General features: G+C 44.4%; 1 protein-coding gene across 2 annotated transcripts in view; it reads right to left on the reverse strand.

Moving 5' to 3' along the window:
- LIPH (lipase H) overlaps positions 1-12,052 on the reverse strand; it is a 56,287-nt gene extending 44,235 nt beyond the window's left edge. For both annotated transcript variants that reach the window (XM_010337669.3, XM_074404664.1), the window contains exon 1: positions 11,874-12,052. In XM_010337669.3, coding sequence (XP_010335971.1) covers positions 11,874-11,922 — 49 coding nt within the window. In that variant the 5' untranslated portion in view covers positions 11,923-12,052. The remainder of the gene's footprint in view (positions 1-11,873) is intronic.
- Positions 12,053-12,304: the final 252 nt, after the last annotated feature.

The raw sequence follows: 12,304 nt of genomic DNA on the forward strand, positions 1-12,304 counted from the left end.
CTGGTGATGCCTTGTACAGTTTCAAAATAAATATTTAAGCCTCTGTGTATGGATGTGTCAGTCAGAGTTTCTGATCTATTTACTGTATCTGTTCTATCAACTCATTCTCTACCAAGAAAAATGAGAAAGTTAATACACCTATCTTGCCTCTCAAACCCTCCTTGATCCTTCCTTCACAATATACACATATAACCGCGGAATCATACACTCTCTTCCCATTGTCAAATACAGTCGATTCTCATTATTTCTGGATTTTTCTTTTTCTTTCTTTCTTTCTTCCTTTTTTTTGGTTGACTCAGGGTCTCACTCTGTCACCCAGGCTGGAGTGCAGTGACACAGTCACAGCTCATTACAGCCCTGACTTCCTAGACTCACGCAATCCTCCTGCCTCGACCCTGAAAGTATCTGAGACTACAGGTGAGTGTCACCACATCTGGCTGTTTTTTTTGTATTGTTTTTTAATTTTAGTAGAGATGAGGTCTTGCTATGTTGCCCAGGCTGGTCTTGAACTCCTGAGCTCAAATGATCCTCCTGCCTCAGCCTCCCAAAGTGTGGGATTATAGGCATGAGCCACCCCACCTAGCCATATTTGTGGATTTCTTTTTGTTTTTTGGTGGGTTTTTTCTGTGAGGGGTGTTGTTTTCTGAGACAGAGTCTCACTCTGTTGCCCAAATTGGAGTGCAGTGGCATGATCTCGGCTCACTGCAACCTCTGCTTCTTGGGTTCAAGCAATTCTCCCCACTCAACCTCCCGAGTAGCTGGGATTACAGATGTGCACCACCATGCCCAGCTAATTTTTGGGTTTTTTTTTTTTTTTTTTTTTTCTTGAGATGGAGTTTCGCTCCTGTTACCCAGGCTGGAGTGCAATGGCGCAATCTTGGCTCACCGCAACCTCCGCCTCCTGGGTTCAGGCAATTCTTCTGCCTCAGCCTCCTGAGTAGCTGGGATTACAGGCACACGTCACCATGCCCAGCTAATTTTTTGTATTTTTAGTAGAGACGGGGTTTCACCATGTTGACCAGGATGGTCTCGATCTCTTGACCTTGTGATCCACCTACCTCGGCCTCCCAAAGTGCTGGGATTACAGGCTTGAGCCACTGTGCCTGGCCAATTTTTGTGTTTTTAGTAGAGACAAGGTTTCGCCATATTGGTCAGACTGGTCTCACACTCCCGACCTCAGGTGATCTGCCTGCCTCGACCTCCCAAGGTGCTGAGATTATAGGTGAGAGCCACCAAACCTGTCCATATTTGTGGATTTCTTATGTGCAAATTTAGCTGGGATTTACAGGTGCCCACCACCATGCCCAACTAATTTTTGTATTTTTAATAGAGACAGCGTTTCATGATGTTGGCCAAGGTAGTCTTGAACTCTGAGCTCAGGTGATCCTCCCGCCTTGGCCTCCCAAAGTGCTGGCATTACAGGCGTGAGTCACCGTGCGTGGTACTCCTGCTGTCTTTTCAGAAAGGGCTCATGGTTAATATAATCCCTAAATTCATTTATATCTGGAAATAAATTCCTTAGCCTAAATGATGACCTGGCTTTGAACGATATTCTTTCCTGTACTGAATTCCACCCTGAAGAATTTTCCTCTTTTTTTTTTTTTTTGACGGAGTTTTGTTCTTGTTGCCCAGGCTAGAGTGCAATGGCATGATCTTGGCTCACTGCAAACTCTGCCTACCAGGTTCAGGGGATTCTCTTGCCTCAGCCTCCCCAGTAGCTAGGATTACAGGTGCCCGCCACCACACCCGGCTAACTTTTGTATTTTAGTAGAGGCGGCATTTCACCATGTTGGCCAGGCTGGTCTTGAACTCCCGACTTGAGGTGATCTTCCTGCCTCAGCCTCCCAAGGTGCTGGGATTATAGGCCGGAGGCACTGAGCCTGGCTGAGGATTTTCCTCCTTTTTATGTCACTTGCCTTTTTCCTACCACATACGTGAAGTATTATTTCCTTTTTCCAGAAAAACTCACACTAAGGTAGAAGCTCCAGTATAATTCATCTGTTTCATCCGATGTATTCTCAGTGCCAAGAACAGGGCCTGGTTCAGAGTTAGCATCAATAAATGTTGCTTGAACAAATGAATATCAACCTGCTAGCATGTTCTGCAGACAACAGATCCTCCAAAGTGTTGGGATTACAGGTGTGAGCCACTGTGCCTGGCCTCATTCTTTAAATATTCATTTATGTTGGTATTTCTAAAGTCATCGGATATGGCCAGGCATGGTGGCTTATGCCTGTAATCCCAGCACTTTGCGAGGCTGAGGAGGATGGATCGCATGAGCTCAGGAGTTCAAGACCAGCCTGGCTAACGTGACAAAACTGTCTCTACTGAAAATACAAAAATTAGCTGGGCATAGGGCAAATGCCTGTAATCCCAGCTACTCGGGAGGCTGAGGCAGGAGAATCGCTTGAACCCAGGAGGCAGAGGGTGTGGTGAGCCGAGATCGCACCATTGCACTCCAGCCTGGACGACAAGAGTGAAACTCCATCTCAAAAAAAAAAAAAAAAAAAAAAATTTGGCCGGGCGCGGCGGCTCAAGCCTGTAATCCCAGCACTTTGGGAGGCTGAGGCGGGTGGATCACGAGGTCAAGAGATCGAGACCATCCTGGTCAACATGGTGAAACCCCGTCTCTACTAAAAATACAAAAATTAGCTGGGTGTGGTGGCGCACGCCTGTAGTCCCAGCTACTAGGGAGGCTGAGGCAGGAGAATTGCCTGAACCCAGGAGACGGAGGTTGCAGTGAGCCGAGATTGCACCATTGCACTCCAGCCTGGGTAACAAGAGTGAAACTCCGTCTCAAAAAAATTGCAACACTGCACTCCAGCCTGGGCGAAAGAGCAGACTCCGTCTCCAAAACACACACACACACACACACACACACACACACACACACACACACATAAATAAATAAATAAAGTCATCACATACTTGTATGCCTTCAGAAAGCAAAACCCTTTTGGGTTATTTTCTTGTTATGGTACAAAGTCAAGTTTGCTCAGAGGTAGTGTAACGGAGCACATATAAGCAGTGACCACAGAACGTGTTACACTAGTTTTTAAAGCTTAACTTCTTCTATCAGAGTTTATCTGAAACAAGAGAAATTGTGCCTGTCCTTTTCAGACTACTTTGAAATTCAATTACTCTGAAATGTCATTTCCTGTTGACAGTTGGAAAATTACAGCAGGATGACTGGTGTTACCAATACCCTTTGATAAGGAATTCAGACCCCTATTTAGAGCAGACATGATTATCATTTGTTGCCTTCTGTCTTTTAAAGGAAAAGACACATATCCAAGTAGGATACTAGGGCAATCCTCTTCAGCATAATTGTGCCTGAGATATTTTCTTGTCATCTAATGCATGGTCACCTGCAGGTCAAATCTGGCCATGCCCATTTATATATTATCCATGGATACTTTCCTGCTGTAAAGGCAGAGTTGAGTGGTTATGACAGATGGCCCATAAAGCTGAAAATATCTACTATCTGGCTCTTTACAGAAAATGTTTGCCACCCCTAATCTAATGTCCTAAACACAAATACAGGCCAAGTGCAAGTGGCTCACACCTGTAATCCCAGCACTTTGGGAGGCTGAAGCAGGTGGATCACTTAAGGTCAGGAGTTCGAGACCAGCCTAGCCTACGTGGTAAAACCTGGTCTCTACTAAAAAGACCAAAAAAATATAGATGAATGGGCCGGGCGCGGTGGCTCAAGCCTGTAATCCCAGCACTTTGGGAGGCCGAGGCGGGTGGATCACGAGGTCGAGAGATCGAGACCATCCTGGTCAACATGGTGAAACCCCGTCTCTACTAAAAGTGCAAAAAATTAGCTGGGCATGGTGGCACGTGCCTGTAATCCCAGCTACTCAGGAGGCTGAGGCAGGAGAATTGCCTGACCCCAGGAGGCGGAGGTTGCGGTGAGCCAAGATCGCGCCATTGCACTCCAGCCTGGGTAACAAGGGTAAAACTCCGTCTCAAAAAAAAAAAAAAAAAAAAACCAAAAAAATATAGATGAATGGGCCGGGTGCGGTGGCTCAAGCCTGTAATACCAGCACTTTGGGAGGCCGAGGCGGGTGGATCACGAGGTCAAGAGATCGAGACCGTCCTGGTCAATATGGTGAAACCCCGTCTCTACTAAAAATACAAAAAAAAAAGTAGCTGGGCATGGTGGCACATGCCTGTAATCCGAGCTACTCAGGAGGCTGAGGCAGGAGAATTACCTGAACCCAGGAGGCGGAGGTTGCGGTGAGCTGAGATCGCGCCATTGCACTCCAGCCTGGGTAACAAGAGCGAAACTCCGTCTCAAAAAAAATATATAGATAGATAGATAGATAGATAGATGAATGTAGAAGCACATGCCTGTAGTCCCAGCTACTTGGGAGGCTGAGGCAGGACAATCGCTTGAGTACAGGAGCTCAAAGCCTGCCTGGGCAATATAGCAAGACCTATCTCTTTAAAAAAAAAAAAAAAAAATGTTCCCGCTGGGTGCCGTGGCTCATGCCTGTAATCCCAAAATTTTTGGAGGCCAAAGTGGAAAAATCACTTGAACCCAGGAGTTCAAAACCATCCCGACAACAAGGTGAGACCCTGTCTCTACAAAAACTCAATTAGCTGGGCGTGGTTGCACATGCCCGTGGTCCCAGCTGCACTGAGCCTGTGGAAGGAGGTTAGCCTGAGCCCAGGAAATCGAGGCTGCAGGGAGCTGTGAGCTGTGATTGTGCTACTGCACTCCAGCCTGGGCAACAGAGTAAGACCTTGTCTTAAATTTAAAAAAAAACAACAAAAAAACTGCCTATGCTGTCTCAGCGACACACTCAGCTCTGGCTTATTAGCTTATACCTCATTTTGGAGGAATTAATTTTATTTCCCACGTTTCTGACTAGAAGAAAACCTCTTCAAAGAGAGAGATACGTTATTCGTATCCAAAGAAGCATCTGTGAAAAAAGATGGAATTCTGGACAGAAATAACCCACTGAGGAAGCAACTGTGAGTGTGAGAAAGAGGAGAGGAAGTTCTCAGATTCTGTGACAATCAGTAAGCAAAGGTGGGTTCATACTAAGCATCTTGATATGGCTGAGTTGGTTTACGGTTAAAAATGAAGGTATCAGGCCAGGCACGGTAGCTCACACCTGTAATCCCAGCCCTTTGGGAGGCCAAGGTGGGTGGAACACGAGATCAGGAGATCAAGACCATCCTGGCTAACGTAGTGAAACCCCATTTCTACTAAAATACAAAAAACAAGCTGGGTATGGTGGCAGGTGCCTATAATCCCACCTACTCGGGAGGCTGAGGCAGGAGAATCGCTTGAACCTGGGAGACGGAGATTGCAGTGATCGGAGACTGAGCCACTCACTGCACACCAGCCTGGCAACAGAGCGAGACTCCATCTTAAAAAAACCAAAAAACCAAAAATCAGCCAGGTGGGGTGGCGCATGCCTCTAATCTCAGCTGCTTGAGAGGCTGAGGCAGGAGAACTGCTTGAACCTGGGAGAAGGAGGTTGCAGTGAGCCACGATCACGCCACTGCACTCCAGCCTGAGTGACAGCAAGATTCCACCTCAAAAAAAAAACAAAACAGAAAGTATCTCAGACCCATCGTTGATGAAGGTGCCTTTGACCCTTTGGTCCACTGACCTCCAAAATGAAGTGACAGGAGTTAAATTCCACTTAATTTAACCTTGACGTTAGTGCTCCAGTCAGGAAGTAAAACTGACTCATACTGCTTGTTTATTTCGAGTTTTGGTTTCTAAGGTGTGCTCCAGCTTTCTTCCCCCCAACCCCACCCCCAAACATGACATAGATGTGTACTAATAACTTCTTTAGAACAGAGGTTCACAGTCAGGTTTATGACTTGATGCTGCCTGAAAGTATTTGCTTAAGGCTGGGCGCGGTGACTCACAGCTGTAATCCCAGCACTTTGGGAGGCTGAGGCGAGTGGATCACCTGAGTTCAAGAGTTTGAGACGAGCCTGGCCAACATGGCGAAACCCCGTCTCTACTAAAAATATGAAAAATTAGCCAGGCATGTTGGTGGGTGCCTGTAATCTCAGCTACTCAGGAGGCTGAGGCAGGAAAATCGCTTGAACCGAGGAGGCAGAGGTTATAGTGAGCCGAGATTGCTCCACTGCACTCCAGCCTAGTGACAGAGCAAGATTCCATCTCAAAAAAAAAAAAAAAAAAAAAGAAAGAAAATGAGTTCAATGCTTATTTATTAAAACAGGTAGAAGGAGCCAGGCGCAGTGGCTCACGCCTGTAATCCCAGCACTTTGGGAGGCCGAGGTGGGCAGATAGCCTGAGGTCAGGAGTTTGAGACCAGCGTGGCAAACGAGGTAAAACCCCTTTTCTACTAAAAATACAAAAATTGGCCTGGCATGAGTGGCACGTGCCTGTAATCCCAGCTACCTGGGAGGCTGAGGCAGGAGAATCGCTTGAACCCAGGAGGTGGAGGTTGTAGTGAGCCAAGATGGCGCCATTGCACTCCAGCCTGAGAGACAGAGCAATACTACACCTTAAAAAAAAAGAATAGGTAGAAGGGAGAGGTAACATATCCACACCATAGATTTCTCTTAAAGATTTTTATTTCTTTTCTTTTCTTTTTTAAGATGGGGTTTCACCATGATGGCCAGACTGGTTTTGAACTCCTGACCTCAGGAGATCCACCCAACTCAGCCTCTCAAAGTGCTAGGATTACAGGCGTGAGCCACCATGCCCAGCCTTATTTACTTTTCTTTTTTGAGATAGAGTCTCCTTGTGTCATCCAGGCTGGAGTGCAGTGGCGCCATCTTGGCTCACTGCAACCTCCACCTCCTGGGTTGAAGCGATTCTCATGCCTCAGCCTCCCAAGTAGCTGGGATTGCAAGCATGCACTACAATGCCTGGCTAACTTTTGTATTCTTAGAAGAGACGAGGTTTTACCATGTTGGCCAGGCTGGTCATGAACTCCTGACTTCAAGTGATCTGCTCATCTCAGCCTCCCAAAGTGCTGAGATTACAAAATGTGAGCCACTGCACCTGGCCTCTATTAAGATTTTTAAATGGGGCTGGGCACGGTGGCTCACACCTGTAATCCCACCACTTTAGGAGGCCGAGGTGGGCGGATCACAAGGTCAAGAGATCAAGACCATCCTGGTCAACATGGTGAAACCCCGTCTCTACTAAAAATACAAAAAATTAGCTGGGCATGGTGGCACGTGCCTGTAATCCCAGCTACTCAGGAGGCTGAGGCAGGAGAATTGCCTGAACCCAGGAGGCGGAGGTTGTGGTGAGCTGAGATAGTGCCATTGCACTCCAGCCTGGGTAACAAGACTGAAACTCCGTCTCAAAAAAAAAAAAAAAAAAAAAAAGAGATCGAGACCATCCTGGCCAACATGTGAAACCCCGTCTCTACTAAAAATACAAAAATTAGCTGGGCGTGGTGGCGTGCACCTGTAGTCCCAGCTACTTGGGAGACTGAGGCAAGAGAATTGCTTCAACCTGGGAGGTGAAGGTTGCAGTGAGCCAAGATCGTGCCACTGCACTCTAGCCTGACGACAGAGCGAGACCCTGTCTTTAAAAAAAAAAAAAAAAAAAAAAAAGCCGGGCGCGGTGGCTCAAGCCTGTAATCCCAGCATTTTGGGAGGCCGAGGCGGGTGGATCACGAGGTCAAAAGATCGAGACCATCCTGGTCAACATGGTGAAACCCTGTCTCTACTAAAAATACAAAAAATTAGCTGGGCATGGTGGCACGTGCCTGTAATCCCAGCTACTTAGGAGGCTGAGGCAGGAGAATTGCCTGAGCCCAGGAGGCAGAGGTTGCGGTGAGCCGAGATCGTGCCATTGCACTCCAGCCTGGGTAACAAGAGCGAAACTCCCTCTCAAAAAAAAAAAAAAAAAAAGATTTTTAAATGTGAAAAGTAACTAGGGTTATATTTTTGTATGTGAAGGACCATGCCGAATTAGACATTAAAAACTCATCCTAGGGTGAGACAGTGGCTCATGCCTATAATCCTAGCACTTAGGGAGGCCGAGGTGGGTGGATCACCTGAGATCAGGAGTTTGAGACCAGCCTGGCCAAAATGTTGAAACCCGTCTCTACTAAAAACACAAAATTAGCCTGATATGGTGGCACATGCCTGTAGTCTCAGCTACTCGGGAGGCTGAGACAGGACAATCACTTGAACCCGGGAGGCGGAGGCTACAGTGAGCCGAGATCATACCACTGCACTCCAGCCTGGGCAAGACAGAGCGAGACTCCATCGCAAAAAACAAACAAACATTGTGTAATGAGGAGAACAACAAAAAAAAAAAAAGAGAGAGAGAGAGAGAGAGAGAGAAACAAACAAACAACAACAAAACCTCATCCTGAGCCAGACTGAGAAAGGATTGCAGTAGGACAGGGTCAAACCTGGTAAAATATTTGTTTCTTGGCCGGGCGCGGTGGCTCAAGCTTGTAATCCCAGCACTTTGGGAGGCCGAGGCGGGTGGATCACGAGGTCGAGAGATCGAGACCATCCTGGTCAACATGGTGAAACCCCGTCTCTACTAAAAATACAAAAAATTAGCTGGGCATGGTGGCACGTGCCTGTAATCCCAGCTACTCAGGAGGCTGAGGCAGGAGAATTGCCTGAACCCAGGAGGCGGAGGTTGCGGTGAGCCGAGATTGCGCCATTGCACTCCAGCCTGGGCAACAAGAGTGAAACTCCGTCTCAAAAAAAAAAAAAAAAAGCAGATTCCAGATCAGGCACAATGGTATGTGCCTGTAAGTTCCAGATAGAGACAGAGCAAGAAAATTTTTGAGACAGGGTCTTGTTCAGCCAGGCTGAAGTGCAATGGCTACTCAGAGACACAGTCATAGCTCACTGCAGACTCCAACTCCTGGGCTCAACTGGTCCTCTCACCTCAGCCTCCCAAAGTGCTGGGATTACAGGTGTGAGCCCCCAGGACCAATCAAAAAATTGTTGAAAGTGTAGATTCCAGGATCTCACCCCAGACCTACTAAGTTTGGATTTTTGCAGGTGAAGCCTGCATTTTAAACAAACCCTCAGGGGATTCTAGTGTACTTTAGTTTGTTAGCTATTGCTTTGTTCACTGGCAAGACTGTGGCAAACATTCCTAACATGATTTCACAAAGATTAGAAAAGAAAACAAAGATCTCTGAAACCGAATGACTTGCATCCTCGGGATTTCTGAGGTCCATTTTAACGCTTGTTAATTCTTGCACTGCAATCAGAGGGAAAAACAGAAAGTCCATATATTTGAGCTTAATAATTTCTGCTACCTGATGAATATTACTCAACACTCTCCCTAATGAAACTTCCGAGGTTATGGTTTTCTAGACACTGAGAATATTAGATTTAGCCTACAGCTGTACTATTTTTTCCTTCTAGCTATAGAAGTTTATTCTTGTGTGTCTCTGTCTGCTGGGATTCTATCATGCAACGGTGACAGTCTTCTAGAATCAAACAAAGCTTTACTTCTGAGAAGATGCTAAGGAAAAGGAAGGTCACAAAAAAATTAAGTTGCCATTTTTTTATCTTTATAAATGGAGATATATAATGAAAGACTACCACAAGCCATCTCAGGTTTCTGTGTTAGGGTTAGCCCCAACTCACTTAAGATACCTCTAAATTTATGTTCTTTTTTAAGACGGAGTCTCACTCTGTTGCCCAGGCTGGAATGCAGTGGCACAATCTCGGCTCACTGCAACCTCTGCCTGATTCTCCTGCCACTACACTTCAGCCTGGCAACAGAGTGAGATTCCATCTGAAAAAAAAAAAAAAAAAAAAGAAAAAAAGAGATTCTCCTGCCTTAGCCTCCTGAGTAGCTGGGATTACAGGCACATGCCACCACATCTGGCTAAATTTGTATTTATAGTAGAGACGGGTTTTCACCATGTTGGCCAGGCTGGTCTCGAACTCCTGACCTCAGGTAATCCACACGCCTCAGCCTTCCAAAGTGCTGGGATTACAGGCATGCGTCATCACGCCTGGCCACTTATTTTCATTTATTATATTTAAAAATGATAATAAACATAGACTTTAAAATGTTGACTTCTATGTTAAAAATGTCATCATTGGTATGATTTTAACTTCCTAGAAAATCAACTTCAGACCAGGTGTGGTGACTAATGCCTGTAATCCCAGCACTTTGGGAGGCAAAGGCGGGCAGATCATGAGGTCAGGAGAGCGAGACGACCCCGGTCAACATGGTGAAACCCTGTCTCTGTTAAAATTACAAAAATTAGCTGGACGTGGTGGCGCGCACCTGTAGTCCCAGCTACTAGGGAGGCTGAGGCAGGAGAATTGCTTGAACCTGGGAGGCAGAGGTTGCGGTGAGCTGAGATCGTGCCATTGCACTCCAGCCTGGGTAACAAGAGCGAAACTCCGTCTCAAAAAAAGAAAATCAACTTCAAAACCATATATAAAGAAAACTTTATTTATAGGTCAGAAATCCTAATACTATGTTTCTATTTCCCTTCTAAACTTCATTCATCTAAAAACACATGATTTTAACATAGTTATAATTATAGTTGACCAGCAAATTTAAATTCTACTTTTTCTACTTTGTGTTACTTTAAAAATGTTTGCTTATTTCTTCATAGCATCAGCATTAATTTAAAGGCTACTTTAAAAAAAAATTAAGATGGTCAACATACCGTCTTTCATCCATTCCTGTATGTAGAAACATTTCGGTTATATCTAGTTTTAAGTTATTACAAGTAATACAATTAGACTTATCTGAATAGGAGGCTTTTTTCTTTTAAAAGTTATTAATTTATTCTAAATTCCCAGCAATGGTTTTACTAACTTAAAGTGCATGGACAATTTTCCAGGTCTTAATATGTAACATATTTACCCTTTGCCCTTCAAAAAAAATTATACCAGCCTTCATTATCACAGCTACATGAAACAAAACTGAATTCCTAAAAAGGCTGCAAAGTGTTGACTTTTATTTATTTATTTATTTTTTTGAGACAGAGTTTCACTCTTGTTACCCAGGCTGGAGTGCAATGGCGCGATCTTGGCTCACCGCAACCTCTGCCTCCTGGGTTCAGGCAATTCTCCTGCCTCAGCCTCCTGAGTAGCTGGGATTACAGGCATGCGCCACCATGCCCAGCTAATTTTTTGTATTTTTTTAGTAGAGACAGGGTTTCACCATGTTGACCAGGATGGTCTCGATCTTTTGACCTCGTGATCCACCTGCCTCAGCCTCCCAAAGTGCTGGGATTACAGGCTTGAGCCATCGCGCCCGGCTTGACTTTTATTTTTTTTAAGCATTTCACTTTATTTTTGTTACATTATCAGGTACATTAAGATTTTAATTTTGATTTCTTCATTATGATTAATAATTTTTAAGTTATAAGTATGCTAGGAACCATTCCAAGGAGTTTATCTATATAAAATTATATTTTCTCTAAGAATAGCTTAAATAAACTCTCAATGCATGAAAATATAAAAACCAACCCTCAATATATTAAATATATCATTAAGATACATTTTTATATTTCCAGATAATAAATCATCTCATTTCACAGAGGTAGAAAGGCATAGATAATTAGGCCAAGACACAAAATAAGACTTCTAGATTTTTCAACATATCTGATTGTTGTACATAAAAAGAAATTAATTCAAAGAAGTAATTTCAAAAGAAGCTTTGTTATTAATTTCAAAAGAAGCTTCCTCTGTTATTGAGAATTTTTTTGGGGGGGATTAGAAAGTTCATTTAACCTATATCTCTTTTTTTTAAGGAAAGGAAATAATATTGGCTTCCTATATCGTTTTCCTTAAAAACAACTCTATGGAACTTAAAACATTCACTGAAGGAAGTGGAATGATGAGATGCAAAATGACAACACAACTTTTTTAAAGCAGTTAAGAAAAGCAATTAGTAAATGACCTACCTGCTCTTGCCAAGCACATAAAACTGATGAATACGTAGAATCTCAACATGGAAACTGGAGAGATCGTGTGTCACGTTCACAAGAATAATTTACTTCGAAGAGGCTTAAGAGTTTCCCCTGTGGGTTTTGCTCACAGCGAGCTCAGACGACTCATTCAGAGGTGTGGTGACAACAGGAAATTCCCTCGGGACTGACAGCAGGAGGTCCCAACCCTTTGAGGATCTTTGACTCCTCCTCTTTTCAATGAAAGGTCAGTTACCATCTACTTTACACAATTTTATGCATGTCATAATATTATAATCATCTGCATTTGCTGAATGACGAGTTCAGAATAGTTTCGTTCTTTGTGGGCGTTTATTAGTTGTTTGGCTTGGTGGCTTGGTGTGTTGAAATCAAGTGTGATTGAGATATTTTCCCCTCTGGTTCTTGTG

Source organism: Saimiri boliviensis, chromosome 8 (assembly GCF_048565385.1).
Source record: "Saimiri boliviensis isolate mSaiBol1 chromosome 8, mSaiBol1.pri, whole genome shotgun sequence".
Taxonomy (NCBI): domain Eukaryota; kingdom Metazoa; phylum Chordata; class Mammalia; order Primates; family Cebidae; genus Saimiri; species Saimiri boliviensis.